Source organism: Panthera uncia, chromosome C2, assembly GCF_023721935.1.
Source record: "Panthera uncia isolate 11264 chromosome C2, Puncia_PCG_1.0, whole genome shotgun sequence".
NCBI classification, from domain to species: domain Eukaryota; kingdom Metazoa; phylum Chordata; class Mammalia; order Carnivora; family Felidae; genus Panthera; species Panthera uncia.
In genome coordinates this window covers 95,866,641-95,880,523 of record NC_064810.1, presented here as the reverse complement: position 1 = coordinate 95,880,523, position 13,883 = coordinate 95,866,641, and the positions used below count along the sequence as shown (strand labels likewise).

General features: G+C 37.8%; 1 protein-coding gene across 2 annotated transcripts in view; it reads right to left on the bottom strand.

Moving 5' to 3' along the window:
• PDCD10 (programmed cell death 10) overlaps positions 1–13,883 on the bottom strand; it is a 49,968-nt gene that overhangs the window by 27,140 nt on the left and 8,945 nt on the right. The window contains exons 2-3 of one of the 2 annotated variants that reach the window (XM_049628589.1): positions 13,217–13,400; positions 3,190–3,397 (exon numbers count right to left, since the gene is read on the bottom strand). In XM_049628589.1, coding sequence (XP_049484546.1) covers positions 3,190–3,285 — 96 coding nt within the window. In that variant the 5' untranslated portion in view covers positions 3,286–3,397; positions 13,217–13,400. The remainder of the gene's footprint in view (positions 1–3,189; positions 3,398–13,216; positions 13,401–13,883) is intronic. The other variant, XM_049628588.1, reaches the window with a different exon arrangement.

The following is a 13,883-nucleotide window of genomic DNA, read 5'->3' as shown; positions in this document are numbered from 1 at the left end:
AATTATTTTATGCCATTCCTAAATCAAGCCCCAGATTTCATTCATATCTCTATCAGAGAGGAGACCTACTACCACTATTTCTAAAAGACTTTATTTCTGAATACTTGTTTTTTTTTTTTTTTTTTTTAATTTTTTAATGTTTATTTTTGAGAGAGACAGAGATGGAGTGTGAGCAGGGGAGGGGCAGAGAGAAAGGGAGACAGAATCCGGAACAGGCTCCAGGCTCCGAGCTGTCAGCACAGAGCCCGACGCGGGGATCGAACTCACAAACCGTAAGATCATGACCCGAGATGCAGTCGGACGCTCAACCGACTGAGCCACCCAGGCACCCCTCTGAATACTTGTGTTTAAATAACATGACAAATAATTTTTATACAAAGCTTGATACCATGGTGTTAGATCATAAATTCGAGAACTAGACCCTGACAATTTGATATAATATCTCTCAGTCGGCTACCTCTTGCCATTTCATTTTCATATTCAGTTCTAACAACTAATTCTTGAACCAACTATGAATCATTTGGCAACATGTTCTAATTCTGGGCCCATTAACCCACATATTTTTTAAGATATCATCTGGCAAGAATCATTGCCTTTATTTCTGGAAAAGATTTACCAGTCCATTCATAGCCATTTCTTTTTCTTTCAAATTAATTTTACTTACACATGAATAAATTAGAAAAGATGGATCAGTATCAATCCCAATAGTGCATTTTACCAGAATCTCATATCCTATGTAACTATTTTCCAAAGTGAAGATTCAAATAAAATCCATTTTCCATATGTAGGAAAAGATCACTCTAATTGTTAGAAAAAAAAAGCTTCTCTAATTCCTCTTCACTAACTAGAGAGTCAAACAGAAGCTCTACAACACACATTGCCCTTCCTTCAAGTAAAGACTCAAAATACTGGATGAATATAGAAATGCCCCAAAACAACTTGGGCCAAAAGCCTACAGGGGTAGCTATATAGACCAGGAAAGAGAGAGCACCTCTGGGTAGAACTGCCATACTGCTTCTCGAAGTACCTGAGAAATTAAACACTAATCATCAACAAAGGTTACTCAACAGCTCTCAGTGACTATCTTCTTACCTCCTACATGGTACAAGGATAATTAAATTATGTATTTGCTTAAACATCTGTGCTCCCCACAATTCCTGAGGACAGGTATATTGCCTTTTTCTTCTCTACATCTCTAGGCCCTAGCAGGCTACTCAGCAAATAAATGGTTGACATTTAGTAAATATATACTAAACAGAACTGAAGCATTTGCTTCTAACAATAACTGTAGTCTTGTAATAAATGGTAGGTATTAGAACAAAATGGTGGACTTACTGGAGTGTTGGCTATACTTGCAGAGATGGGTATAACCAGACCTAAAAGAGTACCTCCATTGCTACCATGGTACCAGTGTAATAGGGACATGTTTTTCAAAAGATGCCTCCTATTGCTTCCTCTTTAGTAACAAAACTTCTAAATTTCCCAACATCCTTTGCAGGTAGGTGTGTTCATAAGACTAAGTCCTTGCCAATGAGATGTAAATGGAAGTCTTGTACAGGAATTCCAAAAAGGTTACTTTAAGGAAGCTGAATCAGCTCGAAAAAACACCTCACCCCCTGCTCCATTTTTTTTGTACCTTCCAGACAACTTAGAACACGATGAATGGAGAATCAGCAGCCCAAGCACTATGATACTGAGTCATAATTATACTAGCACTGGACCACTTACTGCCACAGTTTTTTCTGCAAGAGAAATAACTTGTATCCAAGCCACTGTTTTTGAGTTTTCTTTTATCCTCACTGAACATAACACTATTTGACAAATAGCATTTGGAATTCCAAAGTGTATGTCTGAAATGGCAACTATGTCTGTGGTTTCCAAGTTGAAGAGGATGAATCGTTCTCTATTGTCCCTAAGACTTAAGACCATAAGTGCATCAAATACATGATCAATAAAACTAATAATATGGGAGAAATGGCTTTGAAACCCAGAATCTTACTCTAATATAAATACTTTACAAAAAGGAATAAAAAGCCCATGGAAATGGTGAGGGTTTCCAGGTTACAGTAGCAACAATAAGGTTAATGCTGTTGACAGCTTTATAATTAATTAAGTGCAAAAAACCCCACAACAACCCAAAACAAACAACAACAACAACAAAACGCCTTAATTAAATGGACAGAAGGGCTGAAGCCACTAAATTTACAGTCCTAGCTCTTAGTCCTAAGTAATTTCAGGAACGCAATTTTATGTAATAGGAACTTGGCTCACGATTAAAAGGAAGGGTGATTAAATTATCTGTAAGGAACTTCCAGCTCTGTAATTCTCTACAAATCTTAGCATATTAATATTAAATTAAAAGAAAAAGTGCAAATGTACTATTATTAACTCCTAGAAAATTCCTCAAGTAAAAAAGCAACTACATCTGCTCTAGATACTAAAGCAATGGTATCTTCTCTTTATCAGTAGAAATGTTTTAACACTACTAACTAGAATTCATCAGGATATTTTTGTGCCTGTTCTTCTGCTACCTAAAATGTGCTTATCCCCGACTCTTCAACTGTCTACCCCTTTTATTTATCTCTTTTCTGTCATAGTGTATAGGTCTCATCTTCATTGAGGCTGGTCCTGACCCCTAAAGCAGGTCCCACCTGCTAGGTAACAACAGGGTTTTTTTGTTGTTTTTTTGTTTTTGTAAACCTTCATAGCACTTACCACAACTTCCCATTTATATAATTACTTGCATTGTTTTGTTCACTATTTGTCTTTCCCTCTATAGTGAAACTTCCAGATGGGAAGCAATACGTCTAGGTTTTTTCTTCCCCCACTTTTTTTTTTTTAATTTCTTTTTAACGTTTATTTCTGAGAGAGAGCATGAGCAAGGGAGGGGCAGAGAGAGAGGGAGACACAGAATCTGAAGCAGGCTCCAGGCTCCGAGCTGTCAGCACAGAGCCCTATGCGGGGCCCGAACTCACAGATCGTGAGATCATGACCTGAGCCAAAGTCGGATGCTTAACCAATTGAGCTATCCAGGTGCCCCATTCCCTCTATTTTATGTCCAGTCCTGGTACAATGTCTAACACATAGATGAAACTAATTTATGCACTTGTTACATGAAGGAATAAATGAATAAATGAAGCAGGCATCAAGAATTGCAGAGACCATATGAGGAAATGTTGACCGACTCACCTCATTAAACACAGGATACATGACTGCATAGAGGGGCATAGAAACCATGGAAGTGGTCTCAGCTTCATTCTTCATCTCTTCCATTGTCATCCTCATTCAAAAGCCAACTACAGTAGAAAAGGCAGTGCTAAAATGCAGAGGAATCTTCATTCACTGCAGTATTTCTTCTCTTTTTTGTGATAAAATAGGGCACAAAACATATACTGACCTGTTTGAAAGGGAAGAATGAACACAGGTTTACTATACAAACACCAGTAACTTTCTTTCCCAGTCCCTATCTTATGAACAACTGATTTGTTAATATATCTTACTTATGAAGGTATCCCAGATCTGTGAGACATCTCTTCCTCCTCAGACTCAAGAATTTGCCCTTTCTTACAACAAATTTCCCTTATTAGGTACTAATTCATAAAGCTGTGATTCAGGAACCCACTCATCTTCAACTGAGACAGTGCTTTCTGAAGCACCATGGAATAATCATGCATCTAATTCCACTACATACAATAAAAAAAGTTAACACAAGGAAGTACCAACAAAAATACATAATTATAACATTTATATGTAATATAAAGCTGTAACTATAGAGAACCACATTAACGAACTAAGAATAAGGAATTAAGGTGTTTAGATTAAAATTTTTTTTTTGCTAGTAGTTCATTGATTTTGTCACCTAAACACAGTCAAGCACCAGAGATTTAAGACAAATCTTAAAACTGGGAAAATTCTATCAAATGTGGTCTATTTGGGGGGAAAATGTTTATTTAATTTTGCTAGTGGTACTTTTCATATCTTGGTCCCCAAATCTGGCACAAAAACTTAAGTACAGAGATCCACAGACCCTGATAACTTGGAATTAAAAATACTGAGGAGCACCTGGGTGGCTCAGGTGGTTAAGCATCTGAATTCAGCTCAGGTCCTGATCTCACAGCTTATGAGTTTGAGCCCAGAGACAGGCCTTGTGCTGACAGCTCAGAGCCTGGAGCTTGCTTCAGATTCTCTGTCTCCCTCTCTCTCTGCCCCTCCCCTGCTCACACTCTGTCCCTGTCTCTCAAAAATGGGTAAACATTCAAAAAATAAAAAATAAATAAAATACTGAGAATTTGGGGTGCCTGGGTAGCTCAGTTGGCTGGGCATCCAACTCTTGGTTTCGGTCATGATCCCATGGTTTCATGAGTGCAAGCCCTGCACTGAGCTCCATGCTGACAGTGCGGAGCCTGCTTGGGATTCTCTGTCTCTCTCAAAATAAATAAAAACTTTAAGAATTTAACAATCTAAGAGGGAAATTTTGCCTTGAAGAGCTGAGGAAATATATTGGTTTTTAAGAGAAAGCAACTGTATTTATTTTCTTTGCTAGGCTAAAAAATGAGCCTAAGTGTAAAGTGAAAGAATAGTATTAGTGACATATTTTAAACAATATATATTAATATATATTTAAAAGCCATCAGTTTTGAATAATTTCTACCATTTACAAAGCATTTTCAGATTATAAAACATTTTTCACATGCTTTTAGTCTTCACAATGTAACTAACTTACCTTACAGCAACTGCCATTCTAATTTTACAGATGGAAAAGCAGGTTCTGAGATGGTAAATGACTTGACCGAGAACACACATGCAGGGGCACAAGACTTAATCATAATACTTTCAATCCAGATCTGATAATTTCACATAAAAGAACTAAGTTTGAGCAGGAAACAAAGAACCTCAGCTCATCTACCCAGGAAAATGCCCAGAAGTTATTCATTCACTGAAAAATGTATATTTAGCACCTACTGTGTATAAGATGCAGTAGGGAGTGATCAGGATGTGACCCTAATCATTAAAAACTCATCTGGGCCAGAATGTGGAAGACCTAAGCAGTTTGAAAAATAAAATCAAAGGCCCGGAGTATGTATAGCTTCAAAAAGCTCTAATAACTCGTCCAATTTGAGAACTGCTTACTATCTATCCTTCCATATCCTTACAAGTGAAGCAGAACACAACCACTACTGAAACAGTTTAGTCCCATTTCTGGTAGTTCTAAACACAGGAAGTTTTTCGTTTTTGAGCTAAAAGCTGCTCCCTGACTTCACAGAACCAAATAACTAACTAAAAATAAAAAGGCTAATTCCTAAGTTTTATCTCATAGGGTAACAGAAAAACATTACCTGATGAGATCATTTATTTAAGCAGACTGCTTCGGTCATACCATTAAAGACAGAACGGAGGAACACGAACTGAAGGGAAAACTTAAAACATCTAGTATATTTATATAAAAGACCAACCAGATTTGAGCAAGTAACAAGAGGAAGTAGGTAAATATCAACTGTGGCCCTGTTGTTTCTATTTAACTACATAAATTTGGTATTCTACTTTTCCACTTTAGAAGTAAATTGTGGGGGCACCTGGGTGGCTCAGTCAGTTACGCGTCCAACTCTTGATTTTGACTCAGGTCATGATCTCACAGTTCTTGAGTTTGAACCCTGCGGTTGGGCTCCGCACTGACAGTGTGGAGCCTGCTTGGGATTCTCTCTCTTTCCGTCTCTCCCTGCCCCTCCCCCACTTTCAGGCAGGCTCTCTCAAAATAAATAACATTATAAAAATAAATTGTGAATACTATTTCATATTAAACTTGGAACAAAAAAAGAGGGGCTGAAATGCAAGGATAGGAGTCAAAATGAAAATGATGGACAGTGGATGCACTGTATAGACAGTAATTGAAGGCATCAGTATCAATGAAAAAACAAGTGAGAAATAGCAGAACAGGGCCAACACTTGAAGAGTTATCTCATTACCTATACAGTATTAGACCTGGGACTAAATACAGAGCAGTGAACAAGACAAGACAGTCTCTGACCTCATGGAGCTTATCCAGTGAAAGGAAAGCCAGAAAACAAACAATTAGTATTACAAGGGAGAAGTCAGGATACTATATTGCAATGGGAGAATTGGGAGAGAGAACCAGTATCACAGAAACAAGGTGTTTCAAAGAGAAGGTGGTCAAAAGTTTTAAATGTCCTGAGCATGGACAATAACTTAAAAAAAAATTATTTGATTTCTTAAAAAAATGTTAATGTTTATCTTTGAGAGAGAAAGCCAGAGCACAAGTGGGGAGGGGCAGAGAGAGAGGGAGACACAGAATCTGAAGCAGGCTCTAGGCTCTGAGCTGTCTCAGGACTCACAAGCCATGAGACCATGACCTGAGCCGAACTCAGTCGCTTAACTGACTGAGCCACCCAGACTCCCCAAAATCATTCGATTTCTTGATGAGCTCACGAGTAACAAAGAGTACTGTCACTTGTATACTGGGGGGGGGGGGGGGGGGGGGGAACTACCTGTAGGAGCTGACTGAGTCTAATGATCTCAGTAAAAAGGAAGTGAAAAATTAAAGTAGGCTGAATTGGATCATTTTTGTATTTTTCTCTTTTGAACATATGTGTACCCCTGCATATATAAAGGCAGATGGAAGTGATCAGTAAAAGTGGCTAGAGTCACTTTCAGGATTCCTGCTGGCATCCACCCATCTACCCCAATAAATCTGTTCAAACACTTAATTTTTTACCTTTTGTAAACAGCTGTATTGAATTTTTTTCCACTGTGTTTCATCAGTAGTATTATCCCATGTCAGGAAATTTTCACTTGAGATTATTTATGATTCAAACTTAAGAAAACACATGTATGTGTTTCTCACCTCTAAAACTAACTATGCGGTAGATAGCTACTATTTATCATCACAAAGAAAGTATTATAGCAATATTATGAGTTAAAGAGGCGGCTAAAGAGGAGGCACACATTCACAAACTGGGGCCACTCATGGTTTCATCAGTGTTTAAATGAGATTAAAAATCAACAATTTCAATTAGGTTTCTTAAATATTAAATTGTTCTGTCATTTTTAGTACAAGTTAAAAAATGCTGTCATTCCTTCTACAGGCTTCTTTATTTGAAAAGGTTCAATGAACAACCTGCAATTACTCCCATCAACAAAGAGCCTGTTACCCAAATAGCAAAGGTACTAAGCTGATCAAGGGCTGAGGGCTGAGACCCTGCCCCTTTGAGAAGGATGTTCCTTTCACAGTGGGTGTGGTCAGGCCCTGAGTAGTTGGGCAGCACCTTAAAAGTTTCAGCTCTCTAGTGGCTACTGGTTTCTGAGGTGAGTGCGGATCATGTATGCATAGCTAACTGAAGATAAATAACTCCAAATCCCAAACCTGGAAAGGCCTTAAGAAGTCACCACATCCACCATCTAGTACAGTAGAAACCACAGTTCAAAAAAATGACTTGCCATGGTAGTAATTGCTAACTAACAATAAATAAAAATTTATTGTGGGTATGGTGGCAACATAACAACTACTTTGTTTCCCATTTCGAATGTGTTGCATTGGGGGAAAAGTTTTGATTTCAAAGTAAGCTTTGTTTCACAAGGAATTAGTCACACACACACACACACACACACACACACACAACAAAAAACAAAAAAAACAAAGAAAAAAACCAAGAACCAGAACTACAAGACCAGTAACACAAAAGTATATTTTTTTAAAAAGTGTATTTATTTATTTTCAGAGAGAGAGGGAAGAAAGAACGCATAGGCGGGGGGCAGAGAGAGAAAGGAAGAGAGAGATCCTAAGCAGACTCCACGCTGTCAGCACCGAGCCCAACTGGGGGCCTGATAATCACGAACAGGAGATTATGACCTGAGCTGAGATCAAGAGTGGGACACTTAACTGAGCCACCCAGGAGCCCCAAAAAGGTATACTTCTAAGCAAATTCTTCTTCAAAAACACCCTCTGTGATATGGGGCTACGAATACAAATAGAATATAAGCAACCTATTCATTTATATTTTCTCATTTCCTTGAGTGATCAAAATAGCACTGCTAATCTCTAACACACAATGAATAAGTATTAAATATCTCCCTGCACTTAAGACCATTATTTGTTTAAAGTGAGGAGAAAACAAAAATAGGTTCTTGTCCATTCCACTGCAAAACGATTAGTCTTAGAGGATTTCTCCCCTGCCCTGCCCTGCCCAAAGAACCAACAGGAGTCTGTTCATTTAAAGAAATACACTCAGATAGATCTCAAGGTTCAGAATCAGCAGTTCCTGAAAGAGTCTCATTTTAATCCATCTGGGCATGAGATAACTCTAGAGCTAAAGTCATTTACTCACAAATATAAGGAGTGGATAAATCGAAGTCCCTGGAACTGAAATACAAAGTTCTTAGGGAGAAAAAGAAAGCTCCTAAATAAATTCTACACTTAAAAACATTTGTGAGCAGGGGGTGACTGGGTGACTCCGTCAGTTGAGCATCTGACTCTGAACTGATTTTGGTTCAGGTCATGATCCCAGGGTCGTGGGATGGATCAAGCCCCACATCTGGCTCTGTGTGAAGTGTGGAGCCTGCTTGAGATTCTCCCTCTCTCTGCCCCCTCTCCCTGGCTTGCACTCCTCTAAAACAAAACAAAACAAAACAAAACAAAACAAAACAAAACAAACAAACAAAAAAACATTTGTAGGCAGGTCTATTTGCCTTGTTTTTCTCTATAGGCAATTCCAGAACTTAGTCTCCTCACCTGGTCTTAAATTCTTACAATTCCTTTCATTTCCTTTCTTAAAGAGGAAAGTTTTATTTATTTATTTTGCTTGGGTCTCCAATCTCCTCATGAACACTTAGCTAAAAGAAATTTATTCATTCTAGCAAGAAGCAGATTCATGTTTATGCTACCACTTATAAATATATTTCTTTTTACCAATACAGACCTTAGTTAGTGCAGCAGATACATAGTAGACACTAATAAATGTTTGTTGAATGAACAAATTAATAAGAGATGGTCAATTTATAAGTTAAACCAGCCTTGCTAATAGTTTTGAAATATCAAGCCTACCAAAACAAAAACATACAAAGAAATCTAATTAATTCTATTAACAAAGATTTTAATTTACCGGTCACATTTACCAGTTTTCACTACTTCTCGTTATCCCAAGCTCTTCCTAGTACAGTAAGCTAAGAGAATATTAGCATCAGATGATTGCAACTAAAATCAGAATTCCAAAAGAAATTTACATGAAAACCAAATCAAACTAGAGAAACAAAACAGTTGCAGATTATAAATTCTAATGTCTCATTTTTATTAAGGGTGAGAGGATGTATTTTAGACCATAGGACTTAATTGGCATATAACTTAATAGTTCACAAAATTCTCAAAGTGCAAGAATTTCCAACATAGATTAGCCTTGCTTTACATAGGAGCAAGATCCAAAAAGTATCAGCTTTTAGCAGAAAGCAAAACTTTCTCTAAGGGCAAGGGTGCATAAGTGGTGCAGTTCCTAAATGTTGGACAACCTAAGCCATCACAGTCACTTCAGTGCTTATTAAAAACATTCCCAAGATGACTCAATCAGAATCTCCAAGAAAGGGTCCAGGAAGCTGTGTTTTGAGTAGACAACCCAGATGATTTTCGTGAACAGGACAGGCTGAAAAGCACTGGTATGGAAAGAACAGTGCCTAGAGAGTCAGAAAAACTAGTTGCCAAGGCGAGACTCAGGGAAGGGGCACAGGTAAAACTAAGTACCTGAGACAGGGCTTCTTTTTGGTTCTGACTTTGTGTAAGTTTCACTTAATCACTGGTTTGTTTTCCCAGCAGAAACAAAGAGGGGATAAAACTACGTAATTTTAAATGCTTTGAAACTCCAAATTTCAGTGATAATAAAATTTTATTACTGCGATCTACCAGAGGTTCAAAGGTAATATCATGGGAAGCTAAAATTCTTTTTATTTTTTTTTAAATTTACATCCAAATTAGTTAGCATATAGTGCAACAATGATTTCAGGAGATTTCCTTAGTGCCCCATTTAGCCCATCGCCCCCTCCCACAACCCCTCCCATAACCCTCAGTTTGTTCTCCATATTTATGAGTCTCTTCTGTTTTGTCCCCCTCCCTGTTTGTATATTATTTTTGTTTCCCTTCTCTTATGTTCATCTGTTTTGTCTCTTAAAGTCCTCATATGAGTGAAGTCATATGATTTTTGTCTTTCTCTGCCTAATTTCACAACATAATACCCTCCAGGAAACTAAATTTTTTTTTATCAGGTCATAAAAACTATTTACAAATTCTAGTAAAGAGATCCTCCCCAATAGCTGGTTGATTCAAGGTTTCAAATACCTGACAATTCTTTGCTTTCTCTTAAGCACCTGGCATCATGAATCATATCCATCAGGCTCCTGGAGAAACTCGACTTATTTTAAGGCTGTGTAGCTCAGTCTGGCCATTTTGCACAGCTGAAAAGGTGAGTCTTTGATATCGCAACCTATCGTTTAGGGCCTTCTCATCTCAAAATGTAACCACTTTTAAATAAGAGACTAAAGGTTTAGAGAAGAAAGCTAGGAAAAGGGGAGGCAGAGGAATAGGGTTAAGTAGAAGATCCTACTTAGATCAAAATAACCTTGAAGCCTTCAAGATAAAGCTACATCTCTCTCCTTCCTTTGCAAATTATATTGTCTAGGATTCACTCTCTTCCATATATAGTTTGCTTTTTTAGTAAGGTTATGTGGAACTCAACCTCCCTGAACGTGTACTACGATCAGTTCAGTTTTTGCTGAATTTTGCAGTTAGGGACATCTAGAAACAATCTCTTTTGTTTTGGTTTGGTTTTTAGTGTTTACTTTGAGAGAGAGAGTGAGAATGCACACGTACGCGCGCGCACACACACGCAGGGGGAGAGGCAGAGAGAGAATCCCAAGCAGGCTCTGTGTGGATAGTGCACTACTAGTGCAGAGCCTGATGTGGGGCTCAATCTCATGAACCACCGTGAGATCATGACCTGAGTTGAAATTAAGAGTCGTATGCTTAGGACTCAAGTCGTACACCTGACCCACCCTAAAGCCCCCAAACAATCTCTTGTTAATGGTAAGGGTAACATATGACACTTTGCCACCATATTTGTTTACATATATCAATATTTTTTCTGGACATCTTCAAAATATCAATGGAGAATTTGTTCAGAGCTATGGAAAAAAAGACCATTAGGTATTAAGATCTGAAAACAAGGGCTCCAATTCCGGTACTATCATCATAAACCATCTTAGCTCTGAGCAAGTCACTTTACCTCTCCATGCTTTAGTTTCTTTAAAAAGCTGAGCCGTGGGGCGCCTGGGTGGCTTAGTCGGTTAAGTGTCCAACTTGGGCTCAGGTCATATTCTCGCGGTTTGTGAGTTCAAGCCCCGCGTGGGACTCTGTGCTGACAGCTCAGAGCCTGGAGTCTACTTCGGATTCTGTGTCTCCCTCGCTCTCTGCCCCTCCCCCACTCATGGTCTGTCTGTCTCTCTCTCAAAAATAAATGAACATTAAAAAATTAAAAAAAAAAGCTGAGCTGCACACTTGAAAGGGATATAGTTAGAATAAAAGATGAAGTAATTTCTAAATCAAACCATAAAGTCTCTATAATAAATACCTGTAATTTACTAAATATTATATTTTTGCACTTTTAAATAACTATTCAAAGAAAGTACGCATTCCACAATGAATTATCACTTCAATCAAATTTTTAAAGGCACCCTCTCTATCATAACACAATTTCCAGGTATCTAGTTGATACCACTATCTAGTTGAAGGACTCCAGCTACAGTTTTCTTAAAAATAAGATCAAAAAGGTAAGTGTTCATATCTCTGCAAACATGACTGACCAAACAAGCATTTGATGAGCTATTAATTGAGAAGAGAGGTTCCAACTAAAACATCATCTGAAAGCTAAGATGTCTCTGAAAACAGGTAACACTGGCAAATTAGAATACAATGACCCATGAAGGAAAAATGCAAAATGTAAAAGTGCTCTAAATCTAACTCTATTACCTTTATCATTCTTTGTTAATTCTTCTATGTCTGTCATACAGAGGTGTTCCGTAACTAATAAGCAGACTTGGTTCTAAACATATACTTAAAAATTAGTCCCTTAAAGCTTACAATTTATTTTTCTATAGAGGATTGGGGTTCTAAGAAACACTTCAAAATCCACAATGCTACCTAAAGGAAAACAGGATTAGGACTGTTTCCATTATACTTAGGTAACATTAATAGCACTGTCATTAGAGAGGTGGGTAATAAGCTTAGTGACTCTAGAACCAGACTTGCTTAGATTCATTCCTGGATCTACCACTTACTAGATGGAGTGACCTGGGGCAAGTTATCTAACTAGTCTGAGCTACAGTTTTCTCATCTATGATAGGGGAATAATATAACAGTCTCCCTCTGTTAAGGCTGATGTGAAGATTCAACAAGTTATTAGATACAGTGTTTAGAACAGTGCATGGCACATAGCAATTATTCAATATTAGCTATTACTATTACATTTTTATCTCGGATGAAATAACAGATCTCTTTCTAGAAATCAGGTCTCCTGCACAATCATCTAGCCAGGAGAATCAAGGACTCCTGAAAGCCAGATAAATAGTGAAGGATAAGTAATTCTAAGCCTCTTTAAAACAGCAGAACTGTTATTTGTTTTTCAAATATTTTATCAAGAGAGGTAAAACACACTAAACTGTTCATTCATCCAATAAACATATGAAGTAACTAGCTTCCTACCCCTCAGCCTCTCCCTCTCAGAGGAGCTCTTTAACAACTCTCCACAGTTGGAACACCACTGCTCTAGACTATCAGGACACAAGCACGGTAAACAAGGCATTATGAAGAACAAAGGGGAATGGTCCCAGAAGTAAGGGTTAGGTGTTGGCAAAAGCCTTTCTAAGCCCACATTTTCCCATAATTCAGTTCTCAATCTCTCATCAGTAAATTTACTCTTACTCTTGTCATATGCTTATGCATTTAAGAAACTTAAATATTAAGACCCTCAAATTTTAAAGCTATACCAGCCATTATATATTATCTAGTCCAATTTTTATATTTTACAACCTTAGAAAGAAATGCCCTTAGAAATTAACATTAAGAAACAAAACAGTGACAGACATTTTAAACAAATATGCTACTGAGCTACTCCAGCTTATCATACAGGTTATGTTAGTCTGCCAAATGAACTACTTCTAGACTAACCTGCCCTGCTCCATATGTCATCCATGGGTCAATCTGCTTACAGCCAAGACCCCCAGACTCCACGCTGAGTGAAGACTGAAGCCAGGAGGAATGGGGCTCTGATTCAAAGTCGCTCCAAGTGGTACAAAGCAGCAGAAGTTTGAGATCTTCAATTTGGTGCTGCTGAGACTTCTGACTCGCTCACCTTACAAGTTAAACCGTTTCGTGTCAGTGAATGTAGATTTTGGAGAGTATCGTCTCTTTTGTGTGGGAAGTATTGTTTAATATAGAAATCTATATGGACAAGAATTAAGTATTTCTACACACAGATGGACAGTACAGAGCAGTAGGTAAAGCTCTCAAATTCAAAACAAAGATCTGAGTGTTATTGTTTACTAATCTCTCTATATTCAGTGAGAAATTAATGAAAATACTGACTGAAGTACTCAGCTTCCTGGTTATTAAGAGTACTAAATGCATATTAAGCATTTAATACAGTAGCTGACACACAATATGCATTCAATTCATATTGTGATTGGTATCTTAGATAAAATTCACGCACCTGACATGTCCTGTGGATTGGAACTAAGGTGAGGCAAACTCACACCTAAGAGCACACAATTTACTTCTGACTTGCATGACAGAGTAAGTGCCTCAAATTTTGTACCCTAGGCCCCTCATTTACCTC